This window comes from Vicugna pacos, chromosome 32, assembly GCF_048564905.1.
Source record: "Vicugna pacos chromosome 32, VicPac4, whole genome shotgun sequence".
NCBI lineage: Eukaryota > Metazoa > Chordata > Mammalia > Artiodactyla > Camelidae > Vicugna > Vicugna pacos.
In genome coordinates, this window is record NC_133018.1 from 8,568,897 (window position 1) to 8,593,603 (window position 24,707).

Sequence of the window (24,707 nt, forward strand, 5' to 3'; positions counted from 1 at the left end):
TCTGTGCAGCCAGGCATCTACACCTAATTCATGGGACTGAACAACAATCTTAAGTTGAACCCAGCACAGGAACATCTTTAGAGCGCAACGCAGCTAATCAAGGCACAGGCTAGGGCTAATTCTTCTGGCATAACTGGACATCTCAAAGTGAGTAAGTCTCCAGTCTGGGGGGTTAGAGACCCTTCAGCAGGGGGCAAATTTAAACACTGAGTCCATGAACGGGGAACCTTCTTCTCTCACTCCAGCTGCACTCCATCCTACACTAGGATTTTCTACAGGAGTTTGCTTTGGTGTCAAAGAGGGGGGTCTTTTTAAAGGAGGCATTTAAAACCCACGGACCCTTCCACCACACGAAGAAAGTCTCTGGACCTCAAGCTCCATGAGGCTGATTCATGTTTGCCTGTTTCCTACCGTCTCCTGCCCTAACATGGAAGGTATGCACTGATGATAGTGGTGATGGTGATTTTAATCTTCATCAAGGGCGGCTGACCTGTCCATGGTCCTGATCTCCTTGGCAGTGCAGCCTGACATGTGGTCCTTGGTTCTTCCCTCATGTCCTGTCCAGTAAGGACCAGTGGTTCCTTATCTGGCCTTGGTGCATGTGGCTTTTCAAGAAGAACCTGGGCCAGGCATTCATGAACAAGGGGATTGCTGATGAACAACTAAGTGTTTTTTTGGTATATTCCTTGTGGGTAAGTCTTTGCCAAGCAACTCCAGTCTGAACGCAAACACTGCCTGGTAAGTAACACGCAAATGCATTGGCCCCACACCACAGTGACAGACACAAGTTCACCAGAATGATAAGCCAGTTACTTGGCAGAGACAGACCTTGACAAGAGAAAAGAGGAAGATGGCATGTTTGACATGACAGGAGAGCTTGGTCATTGGAAGTGTGGGTGATGGGGTTGGCCTGGAAATCAAATCATGTCCCCTCACTTACTGTGTGAGCTGGAACCAGTTTCTTGACTTCCCTAAGCTCCAGTTTCTTCATCTGTAAACTGGGGGTGATAACGATATCAACCTTAGGAGTTGTTGTAAGAACAATGTATGTAAAACACATAGGTTGTGTAGCATGGCACAAAGCCAGTCCTCGGGAAAGAGGACCTATGACCACAATGATCTGCATTTCCTGGGATGCCAGAGTGGATAAAGCAGCTTGGAGCCCTGTCCCCAAGAATCCCACTAGCTGGGTATCCGGGCCTTCCAAGCTAGAAAGATGCTTAGAAAGACAGGTGTCATCTGTGGCATCATTAAACACATGCTATCCTGCCCTAGGGCTCCGTGATTTAATTTGGAATGTCTGAGAATAATGGGGAAATGCTGTGAGCTATCCCTTCCGAGCAAAATTAGAGGGTAAGAGAGTTGTGGGAAAAGCGACATGAGCAGGTCCAGAGCCTGCCCTGCTCTGTAGCAGGAACCTTGCAGTCTGGCCAGAGCCCAGCCCACTAATGAATAAGTCAACTCAGAATTATGCCCTCGGTGGCAGCTGCAATCTTTGGTCAGACCCACATCTTTCTCCTTGTCCTACCGCAACCTCATTTTCGCTAAGTTAAAAGGATGGATGTTGGAAAATGTGCAATTTACACTCAACATAGCAATAAAGGACTCCTTTCCAGAGCATTCATCTGAGGTGGGGCCAGCTGGCATGGACACACTCTCAGCTGACCCACAAGTTAGAGGTCATCTATTGACTTTTCCACCCCCTACCCTACCCCAAACTCCCAGCCGAGGCGATGACAGAGCAGCCGCAGACCCCAGGCCAGGAATAGATGAGGCTGTCAGCTGACACCCCTCTCTCCATGACAGATGAGCCCGCTCCAGGCCTGGGGGGACAGCTTAAAACATTAATCTAAGAAGGCTGACGCCACAGTCTAAGTTACAACGTGGGGGCCCTGGCGCAGGAGAGCACGCATTTAAACGCTGCTGCACAGGCAACCTGGCTTTCTGAGCACGTAGCCACGTTTCTAGCCTGGAAGGCCTGTTACGCTCGGATCTAATTCCCAACATGGGGAAATGTGCCTTTTCATAATGTGAACAAGTCTCTCAAAGAACCTCACCTCCAGCTGAAGCACTGTTCTTCCTCTCTCTCCTGGGGTGGGTCTGAATCCTAATTGCGGGCTGTTTGGAGAAGTACCTCAGACCAGCCCTTCAGGCTCCAATCCAAGTCTCTTACCCGAGGTGGCAAGACGATTAAGGGAGGAGCATGGTGTGGAGCTGGCAGGCGGGGCAGAGCACAGGCCGGCGGCACTGGGGCAGGTGCTGGGACTCTGCTCCCGGCGGTGGCTCTACAACCCAGCCACGCACGTATCTTTTTATTGCTGATAACCAGTTTAATTACACTGCGACCAGACAACATGGTTTGTATGATATTAACTCTCTGAAAAGTGTTGAGACTTCTTTGTGGGTGATTTTTCTCCAGTCTTCCTCGGCTCCTACGCTGTTATTAAAACCGACACTCCGTGTAAGTTTCAAATCTAAGTTACAAGACAGCGAGTAAGGACCAAAGCCTGCTGACAATTGAGAAACACTTCCCAAGAACCACCCCGGGGTCGGGGCTGGCTTCGCAGGCTCACAGCCTGAGCCCAGAAGGGCCTGTGCTCGGTATGATGCTCTGCTGTGATCATCCTGAAATTCTAAATCTGTTTTGAACAAGAAGCCCCATGTTCTCGTTTCACAGTGGACCCACAGATTATGTAGTCAGTCTTGCCTGGGCTTCTCGGGCCCTTCGAGGAACTGGGGGACACAGTGGGCTTCCATGGCCATTTCAAAAGGGGAAGAAAGGTAAGAAAAGAGGGGAGGGCGAGGAAAGAAGAGGAGTTCCCTCTCTCCCATTTATCTCACTCTGGCACCCTGGTCAACTTTCACTTCCTAGAGCATTCCTCCCTTCCCTCCATAGCGCCCAGGTCTGGCCCCTTCTTCTCACCCAGGTTTTAAATCAATTCTTCCTCTCAAGGGGGCCATGTCTTCCTGCCCTGCTACTCATCACAGCACTGTGTTCTCTGCCTCCTCGACTCCTACTGTATTCTAGTGTTTAGTCCTCAGCCTGCTCCCTGTACTCAAGGATGGGGACGGACGGATGGACACACACACACACACACCCATCAGGATGCAGGTTCCATGAAGCCAGAGACCACCCTATACTCTTCTCCCTCCCTGTTCCACAGGAATTTAACTTCTTCCTGATCTCGGGCAAGTTATTCAATCTCTCTTTATCTGTAAAATAGAGGAAAAGGATAACAAGAAGCAAGTGGAATAAGACAAGCACCTAGAACACTGCCTGGCGCAGAACCGGTGAGAATCCACCACATGAAGGAATGAAACTGGGGGCTGGTGAGCCCCTACCGGGCACAAGGTACTATGCCAGGGGATCATTTTTTTCCACCTACTTATCAATCCATCTTACAGATGAAGAGACTGAGGCTCAGCAAGGATGAATAACTTGCCGAAAGTCACACAGAAATGCACTGCTGGATCCCCGCCTGGAAATCAGGCTTGATAAAATGAAACGCGGCTCCCCTGCCCCCCCACCCCCCGCCCCGCAGCAGCCCTTACTTCCAGCTGCAATAATCCTTCCAGCTGCCTGGGCTCTTCCAGGTACAAGAGGCCATCTCTTCACATCTGGTGTTCTATGATCATCCCCACCTTACACAACCCTGAAATGCAGGTGAGGTCCCTTCCAACCTGAGGACGCGTGTGTCAGGTGCTGTGTGGACACTTGTGATCCAGACTCAGGAAAAGTCATCAGACATTCAGTCAAGAGGAAGATTTAAAGCCCCAGAGACAAAAGATGGTGAAAATGCAGACAGAAAGCAAAGGTTCAGACTGGATTCCCAGGGGCCCAGGACCTGCAGCTCAGAAAACCTGAGGGAACAAGGGAGTTCGCATGAGGCTTGTTATCTGGAGAAAAAACAAAGGTGCCTCTTACTAGGATGACCGTGAGGGCAGGGTCCCTTTATGGCCCCAGGGGACCCACTGTAAGCAGTGACCGGAGTGATGTTTGTCACAGTCCGTGACCTCACCAGCAGGACCTCACTCCACAGGCAAGAATCTGCTCTTGTCACAGGTGCTGCCCAGCTTCTCCCTGCACCTCCAGGCACGGACTCTCTGCCTCTTTCCAATCTTGTTATTTTTAGAACTTTAACTGTTTATTAGAAAAGCAATCTCTTGCTATGCAAGTAAAAATGATTCAGAAGTTTTGCTCATTGGCAAAAAACCCCAAATACTAGTTTATACGGCCATTAATTCCCATTATAATTAATGCAAAAGCTCTAGCATTTCTATTAACGGAGAAGCCAGCCCAGCATCGAGCGGGTGATACCGACACTAGGGATTTGTAATTACAGACGTTAGTCCTGTCATGACACTAATAAAACTAGAGGGGGGTGGTGGACGGGGGTTTCTGTGTGTACGCAGGAGCTGGGAAGCAGCTGTACCATCCGTATTTGCTGTGTTGCCAGCAATCTGACAGCTGTGCAAATGAGCAGGGCAAGGTAGAAATCCTTAGAATGTGCACAAAGCAATCTTTGCACAAACTGAGGAGATTTTTAGATCAAGCCCTTTATTTAGAGGCAAGAACATGGCAAGTGCACTGGGTCTCTGTCTCACTGATGCTGAGCGTGACTGTCTTCATGGGGAAGTTGGAGGTTACATGCCTCTAAGCAGCTTATGACCTTCCCAGGACTGCATGAAGGAAACAATATGTTCCTGGTCTAAGATCAGGAGTATAAAGCACATGACTTGTATGGGCAAATCCTCCTAAACAGGACCCTAGAATGGCCAGGGATGTGTGTGCATGTTCACTGCATAAATCTGAGAAAAAATAAACTTGAAAAAAATAAAAATTTAGGTCCAGCAGTGCCTTCCCTCAGTATTAGAATGTTGGTGTGCTTCCTTCCAGTCTTTTTTCTGGACTGGGTGTGGTCAGCCCCAGTTCAGATGCCTGGGTCTTCCCACTGGCTAAACCATGGCCCACAGGCAACTCTCTCTTCTTCCCTTGCTGCCCGTCTCATCCGCACACCTCCTGCCACAGGCAAAGGTCTGGCTTGGGGACTAAGGAGCCCTGGGTTCTAAATCAGTGCAGGGAACTTATCTGCTGGGTGATCTTGAACTTCTCTGAATCAGGGTCGTCATGCAGAAAAGGAGAGGGTTGCACTCCATGGGCTGGTATCTGAATGTTTCAGCTGCAGCACAAACCATCCCCCACAGAGACAAAGATCAGGAGGGAGCAGCTGCTGATGCAGCTGGAACAGGTGTGCGCAGGGGTGGCTGGTGGGAGCTGGGAGAAACCACATCTGATGGTTCAGTTAAGGTGCCCCATCTCGCACCTTCACATTATTTATGCAGAGGAGATGCCTCTCCCTGTGACCTAGGCTTTGCTGCGGAGACTTCAATGAAGACAGAGATGCTACAGCCAGATGGGAAGCTGTGGTTTCCAGAGAAATCACACACCAAGTAGCTGCGGGGAACAGGACGCTATGGGCCACCTGCAGGGGCTGGACAGCCAGGGCCTGTGGGCCCAGCCAGGACACCTCAACCTCCTCCCAGCTGAGCAGCCCACCCATGGGACTGCCTTGAGACTTGAGAGGAGATGGTAGGAGGCAGCCTGTATGCCTTCAGAGGAAGGGAAGAAGCCCTGACATTGAATTTGAGTGGTCCTGCCCATCATCAGCCATCTAATCTTGCATCCGCGAATCCGGGGTTGCCTTTGTAAAATAGTGCTCATTACCCTCTGTAAGTATAACCGGCACCCTCAACAGCACTTACCTGCCGGGCACGACTCACCTGTTAACTCATGTAACTCTCACTCAACCCTGAGGTACACTGTGAGTTGAATACACGCAATGCCCAGCTGGTAAGTCAAAAGTGGGCAAATCTTGGCAATTTCATGTGGTTTGCCCAATAATGTTACGCCTACTACACAGATGAGGGAATTAGGCTCAGACTGAACGTGGTACCTGCCCAAGATCACACCCTGGAGTCCACTCTGCAGCCACTCCTCCAGGTTGTCTCCCCAAAGCCTGGCGAGCTGGGCTGTGTGGTTTCGACGGTAAGGCGGGGACACTACCACCAGCGGGGAAGCAGCCTGCCTTTCCTCACCTGAGTCAGCCAGTTACCCCTCCCGCACCTGAACGCAGCTGGGCCTCCCAGCCGATGCGGCCCTGAACCACAGACTGGAGAGTGGAAGCACTATCCACTAAAGACAGCAACACCCCCCAGGGTGCAGCTCACCTGCTGTGCCCGGCCCACCTGCCCCATCATGAGTTACCTCTCCGTGTCACTGTCACTGGACGCCACCTCTTCCAAGGCTGCCTGCAGATCAGCGATCCGCCGGATGGATGTCTCAAGGTCTGTCTGGAGGGTCTGTCTGACAGCAGCAAGCTCCTCCACGTACTTCTCCTGGAGACAGAGACCACAGTACACATTGGCCTTGGACAAGCCCCCCACCCACCTTAATGAGCCCTGGGGAGGAGGCCAGTGTTCACCAAGACCCTGTATGTGGAGGGTACCCATGAGGGACTCTCTGTACAGACAGGCCTACAGACCCTCAGATAGATGCTCCAAATATTTTAGAGGAAGAAACGGATGCTTGGGGGCTCTAGGGCATGGTCCCCAGACAGAACTCACTCACCCACATCCCACACCAAGGGTGTTGAACCTAGTCTGTCTGACCCCAAGCAGGCACTTGGATGGATGGGTAGATGGACAAATCAATTACAACGTATGAAGAGTTGCTGAAAGGCTCTGGAGGCTGAGTCCCGCTGGAGACAATGTGGAGTGGGAGGTTGGGGGAAGACAGAATGAGAATGGATCCCTTTCAGCTCAGCCACCTAGACTCCCCCTACTTTCCATCCTCAAAGGCAGTAAAGGCAAGGATGGAAACCCCAGTGGGCTCCCTTGGGAGCACGCTGGCTCCACGGCGTCACTGAGATCCTTCCATGCCCAGCACTGTGTCCAGCGTTTCAGGCTCCTGACCACACTCACTCCTCATGAGCCTGGCTGGTGGGGGTCCTATCACTGCCCCCATTTTCCAGATAAGGACCGAGCGCTGACTGGCCAAGCTGGGGCTGGGGCTTGGTGCATCTGCCTCTCCTCCCGGTGCTCATCCCATTACTTTCTGCCCTCATTGGATTTTGTCCAGACCCTCTGGGAAATCTCTGACGTCCGTTTGTAACATATTTCCCACACTCCTTCCCTTTAACATGATGACTGCCAACCGAGGGTGCCTCTGCCCCTAGTCTAGAGACGTGTTTGGTTCTCACGCTTGGGAGTCTTATGGCAACTGGTGGAGTAGAGGTCAAGGGTGCTCCCCAACCTTCTACACTGCACAGGACGGCCCCCACCACAAGGATTACTTCCCACGTATCAACAGTGTCCGGTCTGAGAAACCCTGGGTTAAACCGAGAAACCCACCTTCTGGGAATTAATCCTATGAGATATAAATAAAAATGGCAGAGCAAGGCCCTGTATCCAAGGATGCCTGGAGCAGTGCCACTGACGACACAGAGAGGCTGAAAGCCACCTCACCGCCCAACAACTGGGGATGGTTAGGGAAACCACAGTGGGTCACTTTGATGCTATTAAGGCAGACATCGACATGAGAAGTAAGGATGGTGGCAGCATGGAATACGTCTGTGAAATAATGCTAAGCAAGCAGAATAGAACAGAGGGAGCAACAGGTCTTAAAAGCCTCAACCCGCGTGGAGCCTTCTGGTGGGCAGAGGGCAGGGACAGGGCAGGTGATGTGTCTCAGGGGTGGGTGGGACTAAGAAGATGAGCAGAGGAGATGGGGACCCGAGATGGGTCAGGTCCGTAGTACCATGAAAGTGAAAGTAGGTTCTGCAGCCAGATGCTTGCGTTTGAATCCAAGCTCTGCCACTCACTGGCTGTATGACCTACAGTGAGTTACTCAACCTCTCGGACCCCCATGGGTAAAATGGGGACAGTGGTAGCCCCCTTCACCAGGCTGTCGGGAGGGCCAAATGAGCCTGGCAGAGAGGAAAGGCGTGGCCAATGATGACATCACTATCATTCGATTCTCAGAGGACGATGAAGAGCAATTGGGTGGGTGTCCCCACATCACCGAAGAAGTCTGCCAAGGTCATGCAGAGAAGAAAGAGGTTGGAATGCAGGACTTTGGATGAAATCTTTTTCACCATCTGCAGGGGAAAGACCTGGACAGAAAGCCCGGGCAGCTGAGGGGATGAGTTAACGAGACAGAATGAGGGGAACTGAGAGCAAGAAAACCATCGACAGATGACAGATGGGGTTCTGGGGCCTGCCGCTACCTCCAACCCTCCACGTGCCCCTTGTCTGCTGTGCCCCATCCTCCATCTGCCTGGGGATCACAAACGGCTCAGTGGGAACCTCCCAAGAAGATGGATTTGGGAAATTTAGAGTCTGTGTAATCAGCAATCAGCAAACCTTTCCTGCTTCAACTCAAAAACCAAACAGTCTGCTGATTGCAGAGACCAAGCCATTAGGCAAAATGGATGTGGTGTCCCCAACAGTCTTCATGGGGCAGACAAAACAAGGCCCCAGCCGGAGATGGCTGGAGAGAAATGTAGGGGTGATGCACAAGGGAAGCCCCCCTCAGGCCTTCTTCCCCCTCCACAACCAGCCATGCTGAGGACCCGGTCAGCTCCGCTACGCAAATGGGGTTGTTTTGAGACCAACAGTGAGCTTGGTCTCCTCTATTTTTATCTCTCTTTGGGGACCTAGAGAGGAAGAAGTTAGGGGGCACAGAAAACAGGATACGAAACCATCTAGATAGTGAAATGCACACAATGGAAATCCACTAATAAATATACCACATGCTCATATTAATCTACTTCTACAACATAGTGACATACACATTGTAACAGACACACAGCATACTAATACAGATTATATATTCATTATATATTTGTTCCTATACCATTCACTCACTCACTCACTAAGCATTCACTGAGTACCGACTATGTGCCAGCATTGATCTAAGCATGGCGACATAGACAGATAAAACCCTGACTTCTGGGAGCGTCATTCTTGCAGGGTCCTAATCTACCCGTACTGCTGGTGCCTACAACACAGGCACTCACTATGCCTTGGGACTGAGTGAGGGGTGTTACTGCAACGACGAGAGCTGAACGAAGGAGGGGCCAGGGTACCACACTCACTAGGGCATACGTGGTACACACCATGCATACAGACATCAATGCAAGACTGCGGTGTGTTGTACACGCTGGCCTCCCCTGCATTGTGTAAGAGAGTCATTAACCCCTGTGAGACTCCCAGGCTGTGCAGAGTTGCCCATGTGGGTAGCAGTTCATGCGATAATTAGTAGTGGCAATTAAAATCATCTCTTGTGATGTTCAATTAGAGGCTAATATTTAAAACCACTGCCTGGTTTCTCTGCCCAAGGCACCACGGTCATCAGGGGACCCTCTGCTGTCCGCAAACACACAGGACTCTAGTGCTGCTTTCTGTGTCTCTAACCTCTGGAGGTGTCCCGCAGGGCCTCCTAAAGTTAATTTCACCTCTTTTATTACAGGGCAGACTGCCTCAAAACACTCCTGCAACCTGATGAAACATCACCTTGTTATTTTTTCCTGATGGCGCTAAAGACAAATAGAAAATTCTTGTTACAAAACGGCCAAAAAAACACCATACACATGGTGTGCAAATATATACAAATGTATATTTATATAATGTATACATGCCATATAGATAAATGTAAATGTATAAACATAAACATATATAAATATGTATAGGTGTGACTGTGTGCACATTTGTATGCAGAGATACACAAATGTTCCCAGTCTGACACACAGCACATACTTAATATTTGGGAAAAAATTAATAAATGAATATAGTTATTTCTATTTCTCACATGGGCAGGCACTCCGCTAAATGCCTGAAATTCCTTACTTCATGTGGTCTTTATAACAACTCTCAGAGTCACGTACGACATAAACGCATAAAAGGAAACGTGAGAATATTACAACAAAGGAGCAGAAGAGTTATTATCTCTGCGGGATGAGATAGCAGGTGATATTTAGCTTCCTTTTTAAACTTCTTCAGATATGCTGCAAAGAATATGAATTACTTTTATTATCAGAAAGTTAAAAAAGACAGGACTATCTCCCTCTGCACAGCCATGAACAGCCCCCAGGTCTACCTGCTCAACACCTCTCATGGCAGCCTCATTATCCCCATTTTACAGATGAACGGGCTGAGCCTCAGGAAGGTTAAGTCACGTGCCCAGGGACGTGGAACCAGGACATGACAATTTAGAGTGGACCCTGGTCTCATGACCCCAGCCCACGGCTATTTTCCCCTTTGCCTCTATTTGTTCCTGGTTCATTCAAAGGTGCCTGTGTCTCTGGAGGTGCAGGGAATCATCCCAGAAAGCCAGATTATGAGGAACTGTCACTGTCTCAAGATGTCCAAGGGTCACTTGTCTGGAAGAAATGAGGCTACAGGAGAAAATAAATGCCCCGTGAATTGTGTCCTGGAAAGAGCTCCCAGGCCGCACTGACCATGGAGTAAGCATTAGCAGGGAATATTCAGTCTCATTTTGGGAAAGGAAGGAGTCGGGGTGTCCATTAGAAAACCCCAAATTATGCATCAGATTCTCTTACTTCAGGCTGGAAAAGAGTCCAACCTCCAACTGGAAAAGGGACAGGGGAGAAGGTGGTCATCATTAGGCAATGCCCTTCCATCACAGTCATCCTGCAAATTGTCTTATTTTATTCTTATAATGTGGCGATAGACACAGAGAGACTCATCAAAGATCCCAAAGGCACGCAGCTAGAAAGTGACACACAGATTCCAGCTCAGGCCTGCCTGTTTCCAGAGGGTCAGCACATACCCGACAACTCCTCCCACCCATTCCTTCACCCATAACAGGCATGTCTAATCGATCACTGCACAGACCCAGGCAATGTGGGGCCAAAGTCCACTCTGAACCACTAAGCTAAATGCTCCCAGTGCTGTCCGGTGCCCCATCTACCAGGATCAACAGGGAACTCCCAACTCTGCCCCACGTCCAATGATGGCAATACTCCTGAATCCTCAGAGAAGACACTTATATTAGTTGGTTGATTGGGGGCCGGTATTTCTCCTTGAAAACTGACACGTGTTCTATGCAACCAAGGGAAGGTGAAGCCCACTACACTCAGGAAGAGACCCTGGCGGGTGGGAAGGGGTATATGCAAACTTCCAACAACATGGGGGTGGGGGGGCAGCAGGAGAAGTCCTGGCTTCAGAATAAGATGAACCCTGAACACTGGATTTTAAAGAGTTACTAATCCTTTCCAACTTTCAGTTCCTCATCTGTTACCATCACAGTATTATTCCAGACTGAAAGGTGTTGCAAGGAATAAATGAAACAATGTAAAACTGCATACATCTGGTATACCTAACAGGAAGGCACACACTTGATATGTAACAAATGTTTCCATTTCCTTCCTTCTAAGTAAAGACTCTGAAAATATGAAGCCTGCAGGGGTTTTTACAGTGAGGATAGCCTCATTTTTCAGAAAATGAATTCTATGAACCTGATGCTTTTTTGTTGAAGCTGGAAGGATTTAATGTAATGCCTCCAAGGAGCTTGTATCAGTCAGGAAAATAGAAATCACTCTCGATCATTCAACCAAAGGAATTTAATACAGGGAATTGGTTTTCCAGGTGATGGAAAAGATGAGAAGCCAGGAGAGATTAGCAGCAGCAGGAAGGCACTGCCAACCCAGCGCTGGAAGGAAAAGCTAAGAAGCTGGGCCACCCAGTGGGCAACAGCACAGCTGCCCAATAGGAGGTGGCCTCAGGGAGAAGGGTCCCAGGGATCTGGAATTTCAGAGGCTGAGCTGTGGCCAGGGACGTCCCCTATTCTACCCTGAGGCAGTGTGACAGAGGTAGAAATGCTCTGGTTCCTCCCGTCCTCTTGTCTTTCAATTGTCCATCACTGCCTTTCACCGGCTGAACCTACCAGAAGGCAAGTTAGGGAAACAGTTTCCTGCAATCTAGAGCAGAGCAGAGAAGGGGCGGGAATGAATCTGAGAGCAAACAGGAGAACTACCCGTACAAAGCACAAAAGCATCTGGGCTGTATCCAGGTTTCATTATTAAAGACAGACGAGGGTGTTTTCAGCTTGTAAAAATTCATCCAACTATACACTCTTAAGATTTGCATGCTTTTCTTCTTGTATGTATCAAGGAAAACATTATAAGAAATCCAGAATTATGATTGTCAAGTGCTATAGAACCAGATGCTAGATTACAGCCCCCTAGTCTGTATAAGTTATTTATTGCTACATAACAAATTGCCTCAACACCTAGTCATTTTGAAATATCAAATATTATTCATTATCTTTCATGGTTTCTGGTGGGTCCAGGAACTCAGAAGTGGCTTCTCTGGGTGGTTCCGGCTCAAGGTCTACGGCAGAATGAGTAACAGTCCCCAAAGATGTCCACGTCCTCATCCCCAAAACAGGTGAAGATGTTAATTTAAATGGCAAGAGGCATTTTGCAGATGTGATTAAATAAAAACTCTTGAGGTGAGAGGTTATTCTGGACTATCTGGGTGGCCCCTAAATATGATCATAAGGGTCCCTATAAAAGGGTGGTAGGGAGGGGAGCAGGTCAGCAGGGAAGAAAGCAGGAATGTGGTGATGGAATCGCGGGTTGGAGTGATGCGGCCAAGAAACGCTGGCAGTCTCTAGAAGCTGGAAGATAGGAGAAGTGAATTGTCCCCCGAGACCCCCAGGAGGGACCAGCCCCACTGTCACCTTGATTTTAACCCCTAAGACTCACTGCGGACTTCTGACCTTCACAACTATCAGAGAGTACATTGTGTTGTTTTAAAGCTACTATGTTTGTGGTCATTTGTTGCATCAGCCCTGGGAAACTAACATAAGATCTGTCATGGTGTCACAGTGAAGGTGCCCACCAGGGCTGTGCTATCTGAAGGCCTCCCTGAAGCTGGAGAGTCCCTCCCAAGGAAGCTCTCTGCCATGGCTACTGGCTGGAGGCCTCAGTTCTCTGCCAAGAGGGCCCTGACTGCGCTGCTGAGTGTCCTCCTGACTTGGTGGCTGGCTTTCCCAGAGCAAGGGGTCCAAGGGAGAGCACGCCAAATGCTAAAGGCCTTTTATAGCCCAGCCTCCAAGTGACCTGTCATTACTGCCAGCAGTCCATTGGTCACACAGACCAACTCCGATACAACGTGGAGGCGGCTACACACGGGTGTGAACGCAGAGGTGGGGACCACTGAGGACCCTCTTGGAAGCTGGCTACCAGAGTAACACTGAAATTTCTTCGCATACAGGCCTTATTTCCACTGACTCCCCTCCCACAGGGGAAAACCCTGCAGGACCCTGAACGTCTTTGCATTTCTAGGAACACACCTGTTTACAGGCTGTATGGTGTGCTCCCCGCAGAAGACACACTGAAAGTCTACTCCCCAGTGCCCAACGCCTGATGCCCCGGAATGAGAGTGTATCTGGAGAGGCAATCAAGGTAGAATGAGGGCATTAGCGTGGGCCCTCATCCAACACGACTGGGGTTCTTAAAGGAAGAGGGAAATTTGGAAACAAAGACACACACAGAGGGGAGAAGGTGAAGACACAGAGTGAGAGGGCCACGGGGGGGGGGGGCAGAAGGCTGAAGGGTTGCAGGTGCAACCTAAGGAGCGTCAAGACTGCCAGCACACCGACGGGAGAGCGGCGTGAGACGGTTTCTTCCCTAGCGCTTTCAGAGAAGCAAGGAGGCCCTGCTGACATCTTGATCTCAGGCTTCTAGTCTCCAGAATGTGAGACAACAAACTGCTGCTTCACCAGGCTGCCCAGCTTGTGGTACTTTGCTGCGGCAGCCCTAGCAAACTGACGTAATACTGTGTGATCTGTTATTTTCCTTTTCTACCCCATTACCTTTCTTTCCTGGTTCTAATAGGGTCATTATACAGAATTTAGAAAACAAAGCAAGCTGCAAAAAACTCAAAACAACAACAAAACTTTTACAAATCGCCCTTAAGTCTGTTACTTGGGGACAACCCCTCTTAATGACTATGTTGGTGTATTTCCATTCTGTGTTTACTCTTGCACTTGTGTATAAATACATCTATGTGACATACACTCGGGTAAAAGGGTTTTAGAGTCAAGGCAGAAGGGAGTTAGCCACGCAGACAAGCAGGGGGCCCTCCGACGTGCCCTGCCGGGGTCCTCTGCTGTTGCAAGGCGAAGAGCACCTGGGGCTCCCGGCACCTGCCTGCAGGCTTTTCTTCCCTTCACATTTTTCAAGCGGATTGTTTTAAAATGCCCCCAGCTATTGCTTGAGGGCCTTTACAGCTTTCTAGGAAGTTAATATTTTAGGTAACTTGGGCTGTTCAAAATCTAGATGATAAAGCTCTGGCCTGCAGAAAGTCTCAGATGTGCATGTTTGCTGTGCATGTCCACTCATCCCACAAACGTCTGTGAACACAAACACACCATACACCAGGAGCCCAGAGTGACGCTCAGGTCAGGAGGGCACCTGCCCAAGGTTGCTGGACCACTGGGTGACAGACGCAGAACCAGAACGGGAGCTTTTCCTACCCAGGTCATCTGTCAGCAAGGGCCTGCTTCTCCCTGCTCTCTGTCTCACACACTTTGGATGAGCCGTTTCTGAGAAACATGGGCTCCAGCTACTTCAGCAATCCCAGTGCCATGGACTGGGACTCTGTGTTTGATTCTCGGGGTCCCACGTTTCCCCTGATGGGTGGGGAGTGGCGAAGGCACAGCCTCCTTGGGAGGGCAGGAGACCCTCACACACGGAAGGGGAATGTGGCTGAAGGTCTCTGGGGCCCGTGGACGGGGATGGGAGGGTGATCAGGCATCGAGGCACCAGTATGAGACTGCATTGTGAGTCTGAGTCACAAGGCTTGCAAACAAAAATTTTAAAAAGCCTCTCTAACGACTCAGAGCTCATAGCTTTCCCAGCCCTAAAACCACCCCCAGCCTATGACTTCTGCTGCAGCATCTTCAGAAAGGGACAAAAAAGAGCTGTCACTGGAGTCCAACCCTCTTCAGGTTTACACATGCAGGCCCTCACAGAGCCTCCAGCTGCAGCCAGACACCCTGACCTGGGGTGAGCTCCAACACCCCGCTCCCAACTTCCCTGAGTCATCCACCTAACTGCTTCCCAGGAAAAGGAAAAAAGGGCATTTCATTTTTTCTGCTCAAACGCAAATAGGACATATCTGTGCTACCCGATTTTCCTGACAGATGAATAATTATATCAACGTAATTAAGTCTCGAATGCAAAAATGATCTGTACTACATACACGAGACTACACTTCCCGCATCAGAGGACCATTGTTCCAGGCGGTAATTATCAAGCCACCTCTGACATGTCTCATTTAAATTTAAATGGAAATGAAGCTCATAGATCTTTCTCAGCCCACTACCCCATGTGATAGCAGAAATACAGAAACTGGACTTGGAAACTGCTCAAGTGGCCTCTGGGTTTCGCACACAAAGAAGTTTAAGTGTACCAGCAACTTATTGCTGCGTCCCCCCTTCTCCGATCCCCAAGTCTCTCATCAGTACAGTGGGCCGATCTCTTGCATCTTCCCCTGCTCCCCATTCCCCTGTCAGCTTAGTCTTGATCACCACCTCCTAAGGGTTCTCAGAGTCTTACATTGGTATCCTCTCTTCAATCTGGCCCCCTCTCCAATCCATATTCCAAAAAGCATCCAATGAGAATCTCTTTAATCAGATCCAGTCCTCTCCTGCTTAAGAGCCTTCAGTGCCTCACTGCTTCCCCAAGTCCAAACTGTGTGGCTGAGCCAGTCAAGCCCCTCACACTCTTTCCTCAAACCCACCTTCCAGGGTTCCCCTCCTTCCACTGTCCACACTCTGCACCCACACATCAGTAACTCCCACAGTCTTCACCAGCTCCCAAACACGCCACGTCCTTTCATGCCTCTGAGCGTTTGCACCTATCATTCTTCCACCCAGAATGCTCTTCCTTGCTCTGAAAAGTGAACTCCTATTTTATCCTTCAAGACCCGCTCCACAATCACCTCTTCTGTGATGACCTCTCTGGATCCCTGGGGTAGAATTAGCCATTTTCTTCTCCATGTATTTGTACAAGTCACCGGTTAAGCACACATCTCATCAGATTGTAATTAGTTTTCAACTTCCTGCTATACTGAGCTCCTTATGAGTAGGTTTGTACTCAGCCTAATATCCCAAAAGCCTAATGCAGCACCTGGAACTTAAAACGTCACTGCATAAATATTTCAGCTTTACATTCTCCCAGCTCAAAATTCGTGGCAGGGCAGTATACAGCAGGTCTGGCAGCCATGGGTCTTCAACTCACACAGACAGGGCTTGAAATCCAGCTCACCACTTCCAGTATGACCCTGCGCAAGTCTGTCACCCACTGACCAGAACCTCGGCTTCCTCATCTGCAAAGTGGCAGTGATGGCAGCATCGCTGTGCTGTGGGACTAGTTGAGAATTTACGAGTGGAAGATGCTTGAAACATTGCATAAAACATAGCAAAGTTTTATGCTCAATAAACATCAGCCCTCTTTCCTGTTCTCAGAATTGCTGTGTGACACCTTGCGAAAAGTGGCAGGTTTGGGAGGTCTCTTCCAATTGTTATACTTTCTCACCCTCCCATCTCTCCTGGCTCCCACACCTGCCACATTTGGGCATATGGTGAGCTCAGTCCTGTACTCCATTGGCCATACTATTTTAATGCCCAAACACAGCCCCCCAAATACTTCTGGTCCCCTCTCCACCAAAACATGATCATACTTTGTCCCATTTCCTCACTGTCAGGTCATAAGTCATGCAAACATGCCCAAGAGTCAGATAAAATCATTACTGCCAATGTGCCACCCTGCCTCCCACCCAGGGCAGGTTAGATCTCATCCTGGTCAGCATCCTTAAGTGTCCAGAGCATTCCAGGAGAGCCTTGGCTTGGGGTTCAGACACAGCCTACAGATGCAGGAGTCGGAAGACAGCCTGTTGAATAAAATCATCCAAGCCAGCAGTGACCAAAGGGACCCCATCCCAACCCTAATGCTGGGCAGGCACAGTGGGGAGAGTCAGCAAAGGGGTGAGACTGAGACCCACACCTGACTCAAGACCTGGCAACAGGTCCGACATCTGCAGACTCTCCAAGCACCAGTGAGCACATCCTCGAGTCGGTGCCCTCACCTCAACAGTAGGCACCAATACTAATTCCCTCCCCATCTTTAATACAGAATATCGCGAGGCTCCAGTTGCGTTTGGGTATTTCGTAAACTGTGAGGTGCTGAATGCATATGACACATCATTTATCACACTGCTTCTTCCCTCCTCACGTCTTCCTTGTTCCAGTACGTCTGATGGCGTCATCACGACTGAAGCTCCACCTGGCATCCTCAACAAACCAAACCACCATCATGAATGAACTCGAGGGAGCAGGGGGAGCAATCCCCCTTCTGCAGGCACATCAACCCTCATACACAGTCGTGTTCTATCAGACATGCACCCCGCCTCAAGAACTGATCAGGAAGAACTTCGGCTGCAGTCACTGGTATTGGGGATCAATGCCAGATCCTGGCCTTCCTAGTGTGCTTGGACCAGAGTCAATGCCGTCTGGCTGAGAGACGACGCTGGGCGGGAGCTGCTGTCAGAGAAAATACACGTGCGACATAAACAGCAAAAGACACCGATATACAGCGGGCAGCCAGGCGTTGTAATGACCAGAGATTAAGACAATGATTTCGAGATCTGATTGGCTTCCATCTGCTGAGGCAAGAGGATGTTACCGAGACGCAAACATCCTGGCCTGTTTCAAAGTAGTGGAAAGTTCCACCCATTGATTGGGAAGTGGACTTTTTTTTGGTAGTTAAGATTCTCGTTCACTTATGCCACTTTTGCAGGATGGTTTCAAATGCTAACTCCTTCAATTCAAGGGCACTATGTGGCCTCCAGAGAGGGGTTCTGGATGGATTTTTATTTTCTGGGCTGAAGAACACTGAGCTAAAATGCAAAGGTTTCTCAATTCCAGCATCACTGACATTGGGGCCTCATAATCCTTTGCTGGTGGGGAGAGGGCAGCAGTCCTGTGCATTTAAGGATGCTCAGCCAGCTGTATCCCTCTAGCCACCAGATACAGCAGCACTCCTACCCCTAAGTTGTGCAGCATGTCTCCAGATGTTGCAAATATTCCTTGGGGAGCAAAATCAACAACAGTTGAGAGCCAAGCTAAAGGCCTAATGGTAGGTGGTAGATGTTACTTTAGAAAACACCCAGGCTCTAGATCAGACAGATGTCAATATGAACCCTGAACGAACCGCTTCCTGCTGTGTGACCCCATCTTAAGAACATGAACCACCCCCTTTCATGGCTGCAGTGCGTCTGGAATGAGAAGGAAGTCTGATGTAGTTTCAGCCACTCCAAGTGGGGTCTGAGGGCTGTAGCAGTGGCATCACCAGGCTGCCTGTTAGAAATGCAGACTCTCAGGCCTGGTCCCAGACCTGCCAACTCAGATACCACCTTTTAACAACCTCCCCAGGTGATGTGTGTGCCCTCGATGCTGGAGAAATGCCAGTGCTGTGATGGAGAGCACAGGTTTTGGCAACCAAGGGATCGATGATATGCCTTGATACCAATCTTTCCTAGCTCTCCAGCCTTGGGCAAGTCACTTCAGCTCTTGTAAGCCTCTTTAAAATGTGTAAAAGAGAGATAAAAATACTACCTCGCTCTTACGGTGGAGAGCGCCTATTTAATTAGATGGTGCATTGAAAGTGCTTTGCACAAGGTCAGTCCGGGGCAGACAGGCAGTGAGTGTCAGCTCCTGGGCTGCCCCCGCCCCCTCCTCTCCAATGCCTCTCAGGCTGGCACATCAGCAAGCCCGGACTCCCAGCAGGAAGACACAGAGATGTGGAAGGAAGCGCCCTCCCTCCACACTTCTGTGAACACTCTTCTGATGGAGTCTAAAATTACAATAGCCACTTGGCCACTCACGGTCCATTTATTCACTTATTGGCCCAGCAGGAAGGAAAAACCACCACCAAGCGATGAGCTGTCTTTTCCCTCCACATCTTGAGGTGATGGCCCAGGGGCACGTGCCTCTGGGAGGGACAGCCTCATCAACCCCACCTGGCAGCTGGGCCTCCGGACTCTCACCAGGCCTGTCAGTTCTGCCTCCCAGGCAGCCAGTGTCATCTTCTGCCTCTCACTGAGGGCCTGGCTCCCCAGGGGACTCCAAGGCCTCTCACTAGTTTCTCCCAGCTCAGACCCAGCTCAGAGACAGGGTTCTTTTGTTTTCCTCCCAGCGCCAGGGATTACCCCACCTATGGAACATCTCTTCCCAGAAAAAAGAAAAATGAGGTTTTGCCATTAATTTTCATAAGTGTACTATTCCTGGATTATACACAAAACAATTACGCCTGCCCGAGATTACGCCTGCTGTCCATATGTGACTACTGAGCACTTCCTAGGTGGCCGGTGCAACTAAGCAACTGAATTTCTCATTTTATTTAATTTTAATTAACCATGAGGCTAATGGCTACCACACTGGACACCACCATTCCAGAGAATTTCTATCTGCTGTAGTGAGGTGGAAAATAATCTAAGTATCTGGGAAACCACGGTGCTTCACCTGTCCTGAGTGCTGGAACCACAGCACCAGGGGAGAAAACTGGAGAAACTCCAAGTTTCTAGGAGCCTTTGGGTTCTGTGCTTCTTGTCCAAGGTTTTGAAGTTTCAAAGAGGTGTTATTCTATGTTCTACAGACTCAAAGCTCTGAAGGGCAGAGTGCCCAGGAAACCCCAGAGATTGCTACTGAGAGCACCACCTCCTTTTTTTAAACAGGAAGTTCTCAGTTTTGCATATGCAAATATTTCATGACAGTAGATACAGGAACCACTCCCAGGTGTGTGGTTAACTCCAGGGCCCCACACTGGAAGAGTTAAGAAGAAAGCAAGTCCTAACGCTAGGAAGGAGATGGTGTCACTGGGGAAAAAGACATAGAAGCTATACAACCAAACCAGTAATATAAAGGCAGTAACCAGGAGTTAAATTGAGCAGTGGACTGTGGATTCAGTCTGGATGGGAGGAAGCCCTGTCTCTAACCTCTCCCAGCCGCCATCTCCTCATCTATAATACTGTCACAAGGAAGCACCTGCATCAGGACTCCTCCTGTCTGTCTGAGTCACCTGAGGGTCTTGTTAAAATGCAGACCCTAACTCAAAGGTGTGGGGGGCATGAGAGTCTGCAGCCAAGGCTGCTGGTCTGATAATGAAACTTTGAGTTGGTGCTAGGTCACAGGGTGTTTGGGAGAATTAAATGACATAATACCCACACCATGAGTAGGCCTGGCATACACAGTAGGCGGTTATATAAATAATAATCACAGGAGCAAGAACAATGACAACAGAAATAAGTAAATACAAACTATACATAACCCAACCTAGAATCAACCTCCAGCTGACATCCATCACAGGAAAAACAAAAAACAAAAACCAAAAACCCCCAGAGTCACAAATCAAGGTTCTGTTCACCCTTATTCTTATGAAGAGCAATCTTTCCCCCTCTCTGGTTAAATGAGTCTTAACCATCAGCATCCTCAGACAAAAGTCAGAACTAACCTGAAGACCTCATCTAAAAATCATGAATTAAGACATGAGATACTAGTTTTGAAACCCAGTGTCCTTGGCTTGCAGACACAGACTTTAATGCTGGCCCCACATGAAGCTGCCACGTAAGCTACTCCTTCTAACAACAGAAGTGTGTACACAGCATCTTGGCTTGTGTACTTGAGCTTTTCCAGCCGAGGCCGGGCCTCTGTGATGAAAATTGGGTAGGTGGGGCCAGGGAAGGCATCTTGGTGTGGGAGGGCCCTGGGAGAATGGACAACAGAAGAACCATCCTTGGGAAACTTGGAGCCACTAGACTTTCAAATGAGCTACAAAAAGATTTGCATCATCGAACCTGTACCCATTGCTGGGGCCAAGAGGAAGGCACCAGGCAGCCTTTAATCAGTTTTACTCCCTCATGATTGTTAGCAGGGGTGAGGACTGGGTACTAGGGAGAGCTACAACTTATTGACATTTAATATGTGCAAGACACTCCTTTAATCTCTGGGCTACCTTAAATCCATTTTACAGATGAGGAAACAGACTCAGAGAAAGCAGATGACTTGTCCCCTGCATGCAGCCTGGAAGGGCCAGAGCCAGGATTTATATCCAGTTCTGCGGTCTGGTCCATTCTTTATTCCACTCTTCCTTCCGAAAGAGCTTGAAGCAGGTGTCAAGCACACCGCAGCCTATGGGCCACATCTGGCCCACCGCCTGTTTCTGTAAATAAAGTTTTATTAGAACACACATGCTCACTCATTCATGTACTGTCTACAGCTGCTTCTGTGCTAGGACCAAGATGAGTGGTTGTGACAGAGACAGTACAGCCCACAAAGTCTAATAAAATATTTACTACCTGGCCTGTTACAGAAAACACATGCTGATCCCTGGCAGAGAGCATCCCACTGCTACCTGGGCGCCACCTCAGGAGGTTTCCAGGCTCTCAGGAAGAAGGGAAAACCAAATTCTTCAATGAGGTCTTTCCCTTTGCTTTACTGAGAAGTTGTATCAGTTACATCAGTCTTCTTTTTTTCTCTCCATCCACCAAACAATTTGCTCACAAAGGCTGGAGCCTGAAGGATTTCCCCTGAGTGTTTGTTTATAAGCCTCCCACCGGCAGGACACTTTGTGTCTAGACCACTGTCAAACTTTAATGACAGCATCAACTGCGTCACGTCCCACCAAAAGCCAACAGGAAGGCTGGCTCTGCTGCCCAGCTGGGTGGATGTCAGCTGCAGACAGCTGCAGATTTCCTGAGCAAGGACAGATGTAGCTTGTTTTCTCTTTCTTCTTCCATTTGTAAACTTTTGGGGGTAAGATGAGAATGCTGTTAGGGAAATGAATGTGTTGATTCTAATCATCTGAGCGGGCGGCTGAGGTGATGGCAGAGCAGGATGGGCTTCGCGTCATTTACCTGGAATGCAGCCAAGGAAAGACTGGGGAGGGAACAGAATTCCAATGAAGCTGGTGCCCCAGACACTGAGCACCAATAAGAAGACATCTATGAACCCACAGGCCACAAGGGGGGATGCAGCACATAGGGGACAGAATTCTCAGAACTGTCAAATTGGAAATGACTAAACCACTGCCTAGGCTTGTAGCTCTGCTCTGAAGCTCAGTGCTTGCCTGTTCCCTGAGGGGGTCCTCTGTGCTCTCTGCTCTGGGTCTCACTCTCACAGTGATGACGGTGGTGGTGGCGATGGTGATACTGGTGGGGAATGGAGGTAATGGTGATGATGTGATGGTGGCGGGGATGATGGTGTCAATCAGGATGGCAATGGTGGTAGTGGTGATGATGGAGGTGATGGCGAGGACGACTGCTTGGTCTGAATGTCTGCCCCTACCTCATTTACATTTTGAAATCACCCCCAGGGTGATGGTATTAGTCGGTGGGGTTTTGGAGGTGATCAGATCATGAGAGTAGAGACCTCATGAATGGGGTCAGTGCTGCTATAAAAGAAGGCACAGAGATCCCTAGACACTTCCACCATGGCACCAGCTATGAACCAGGAAGTGAACTCTCACCAAAAAGCGACCCTGCTGGTGCCCTGACCTTGGACTTCCCAGCCTCCAGAACTGTGAGTGCTCAGTTTCTGTTGCTCATAAGCCACCCAGTCTCCGGTATGTTGTTAGAGCAGCCCAGGCAGATTGGGACAATGATGATGGTGATGATAATGGCAGCGAGTCTGCTTTGTGTCTGGCATTGTGACAAGCACTTAAATGCGTTATCTCATTAAATCTTCCCTGAAGCGCCGTGAGGGAGTTGCAGTGATTATTTCCATTTTATAAGATAACAAGGACACAGAGAAGGTGAGTGTCTTGGCCAAAGTCACACAGTGGGGAAGCCATGGCACTGAGAGCCATGGCATCTAGTCTCCTGACTCCTAGTTCTCTGCCGCTTCTGTCAAGCTCCTATGTCATTCAATGCGCATCTTTATGCCTACTATGTGCTAAGTAATGTTCAAGGGAAAAGGTAAGCAAATATTTTTTCTGAAAAAGATCAGTTCGTTAGGTGAACTGACAAACTCTCCTTTGCTTAAACCAATTTGAGTTTTGTTTCTGTCACTATCAAAAGAGCCGTAACTTGAACCAGTTTGCTCATCCATTTCCACTCACATACATACACTCACAATTCCAAATCAGCCAATCTCCCAGGAAAAACCATTTCCTTTACCATTTCTTGGTCTATCCTCAATTTCTGAGGTTTCCTTCTACTCTCTCATTGTTTAAGCTCAGCCGTAAAGCAAAAGCACCAAAAGGAGATGAATGGATGAATGACCTTTCAAACCAAATTACAGTTTGGAAGTGAATTCAGAACATTAAGAGTCTGACTTGGGGCTCCCATCTGAAGATGTCCAATTGGGACAATGAGCGTGCTTTTGGTTGTGAAGATTCACCTTCCCAAGCCTCTCTCGCATGCAGGTAAGTGCAGCCTAATCTCATCTAAACAATTTCAACTGGATTTATTTGAATAATTTAATATATACGTGCATCATTCAATCTGTATCTCCTCCCACTTTTCTTTTTTTTAAGTAATTAACTTTGGAAAGCTAAGTTACTCTAATTTCCACTAAGTCTAAAGTGATAAAAGTTCAATTGATGAAGTCTCCAGGGACAGGATCAGTATTTGCTCTTCGCCTGCCATCTCCAGGCTCCACGCGTTATTTGTAATTGGCATTAGCAACTTTCGATTCTGATTAATTACTGGAGAGCCTCTTTTCCACGCGGAGACAAAGCCACAAGTCGGAGAGTAACAGACCCCATCACTCCTAGGGGGGCTTCCTGTAACAGATTTTATCATCCAGACCCCTCATCTCAGAGGCAGACGCACAGAAACTCATTTCTCTAGACGACAGCACCTCTTGAACCGGGTGCAGCCCGCGCATTCACGGTGTGGGATCAGGAAAGCTGGAAGGAACTCCGTCCCAGAAACGTGTCTGGGGCTGGCGACACCAGGGTCTAAGCTCCCTTTAGGACCAAGTTTCTCTTGTATGGAAACCTCTGTGGGGAGACAAGTAGGAGCCCGTGGTGCCTGGAAGGGGTGTGATACAGGCCCACATTCTCCCTGCTAGCTCCCCTAGAACGTGGGAGGCCGATCCGAATGGAGAGTGTGTGAACAGAGAGTTTATAAACGTGTTGGGCCCTTCTGGATCAGGCTGAGATAATGGGGCAGTAATTAGGAGTGCTATCTCCTTGTCAAGAGAGCTATAAAAGGTATTATTTACACTCTGCTCATGGCCCCAAATGCCCTCCATATGTAAGGCCTTTTTAAATACTTCAGTTTCCAGCCAAAATAATACATCTTTATGATCTGAAGTTCAGAGCCATTGGCGAGAAGAAAACACAAAAGAGTTTTTAAAAATGAAACCCTTAACACTCTGGGTTTGGTGAGGGCTGCGCAGGTGGTGGGAGGGGCTGTGTTTTGACCTAGAATTTGGAAATAGGAGTCTTTGGGTGGTCAAAAAACCAAAACAAACCAAAAGAAAAACACAAACATGAAAACTAAACAGAATCTGGCTTTGGGCTTCCTGAAGCCCATATTAGATGTGGCGGATTCTCAAAGACAGGAGAGAGGACAAAGTAGAGACAGAGGACCTGGCACGCCTTCGGGAGAGGCAG

General features: G+C 49.0%; 1 protein-coding gene across 1 annotated transcript in view; it reads right to left on the reverse strand.

Moving 5' to 3' along the window:
* MYO18B (myosin XVIIIB) overlaps positions 1-24,707 on the reverse strand; it is a 203,042-nt gene that overhangs the window by 24,664 nt on the left and 153,671 nt on the right. The window contains exon 39 of the mRNA XM_072952829.1: positions 6,266-6,396. Within this exon, the coding sequence (XP_072808930.1) occupies positions 6,266-6,396 (131 nt within the window). The remainder of the gene's footprint in view (positions 1-6,265; positions 6,397-24,707) is intronic.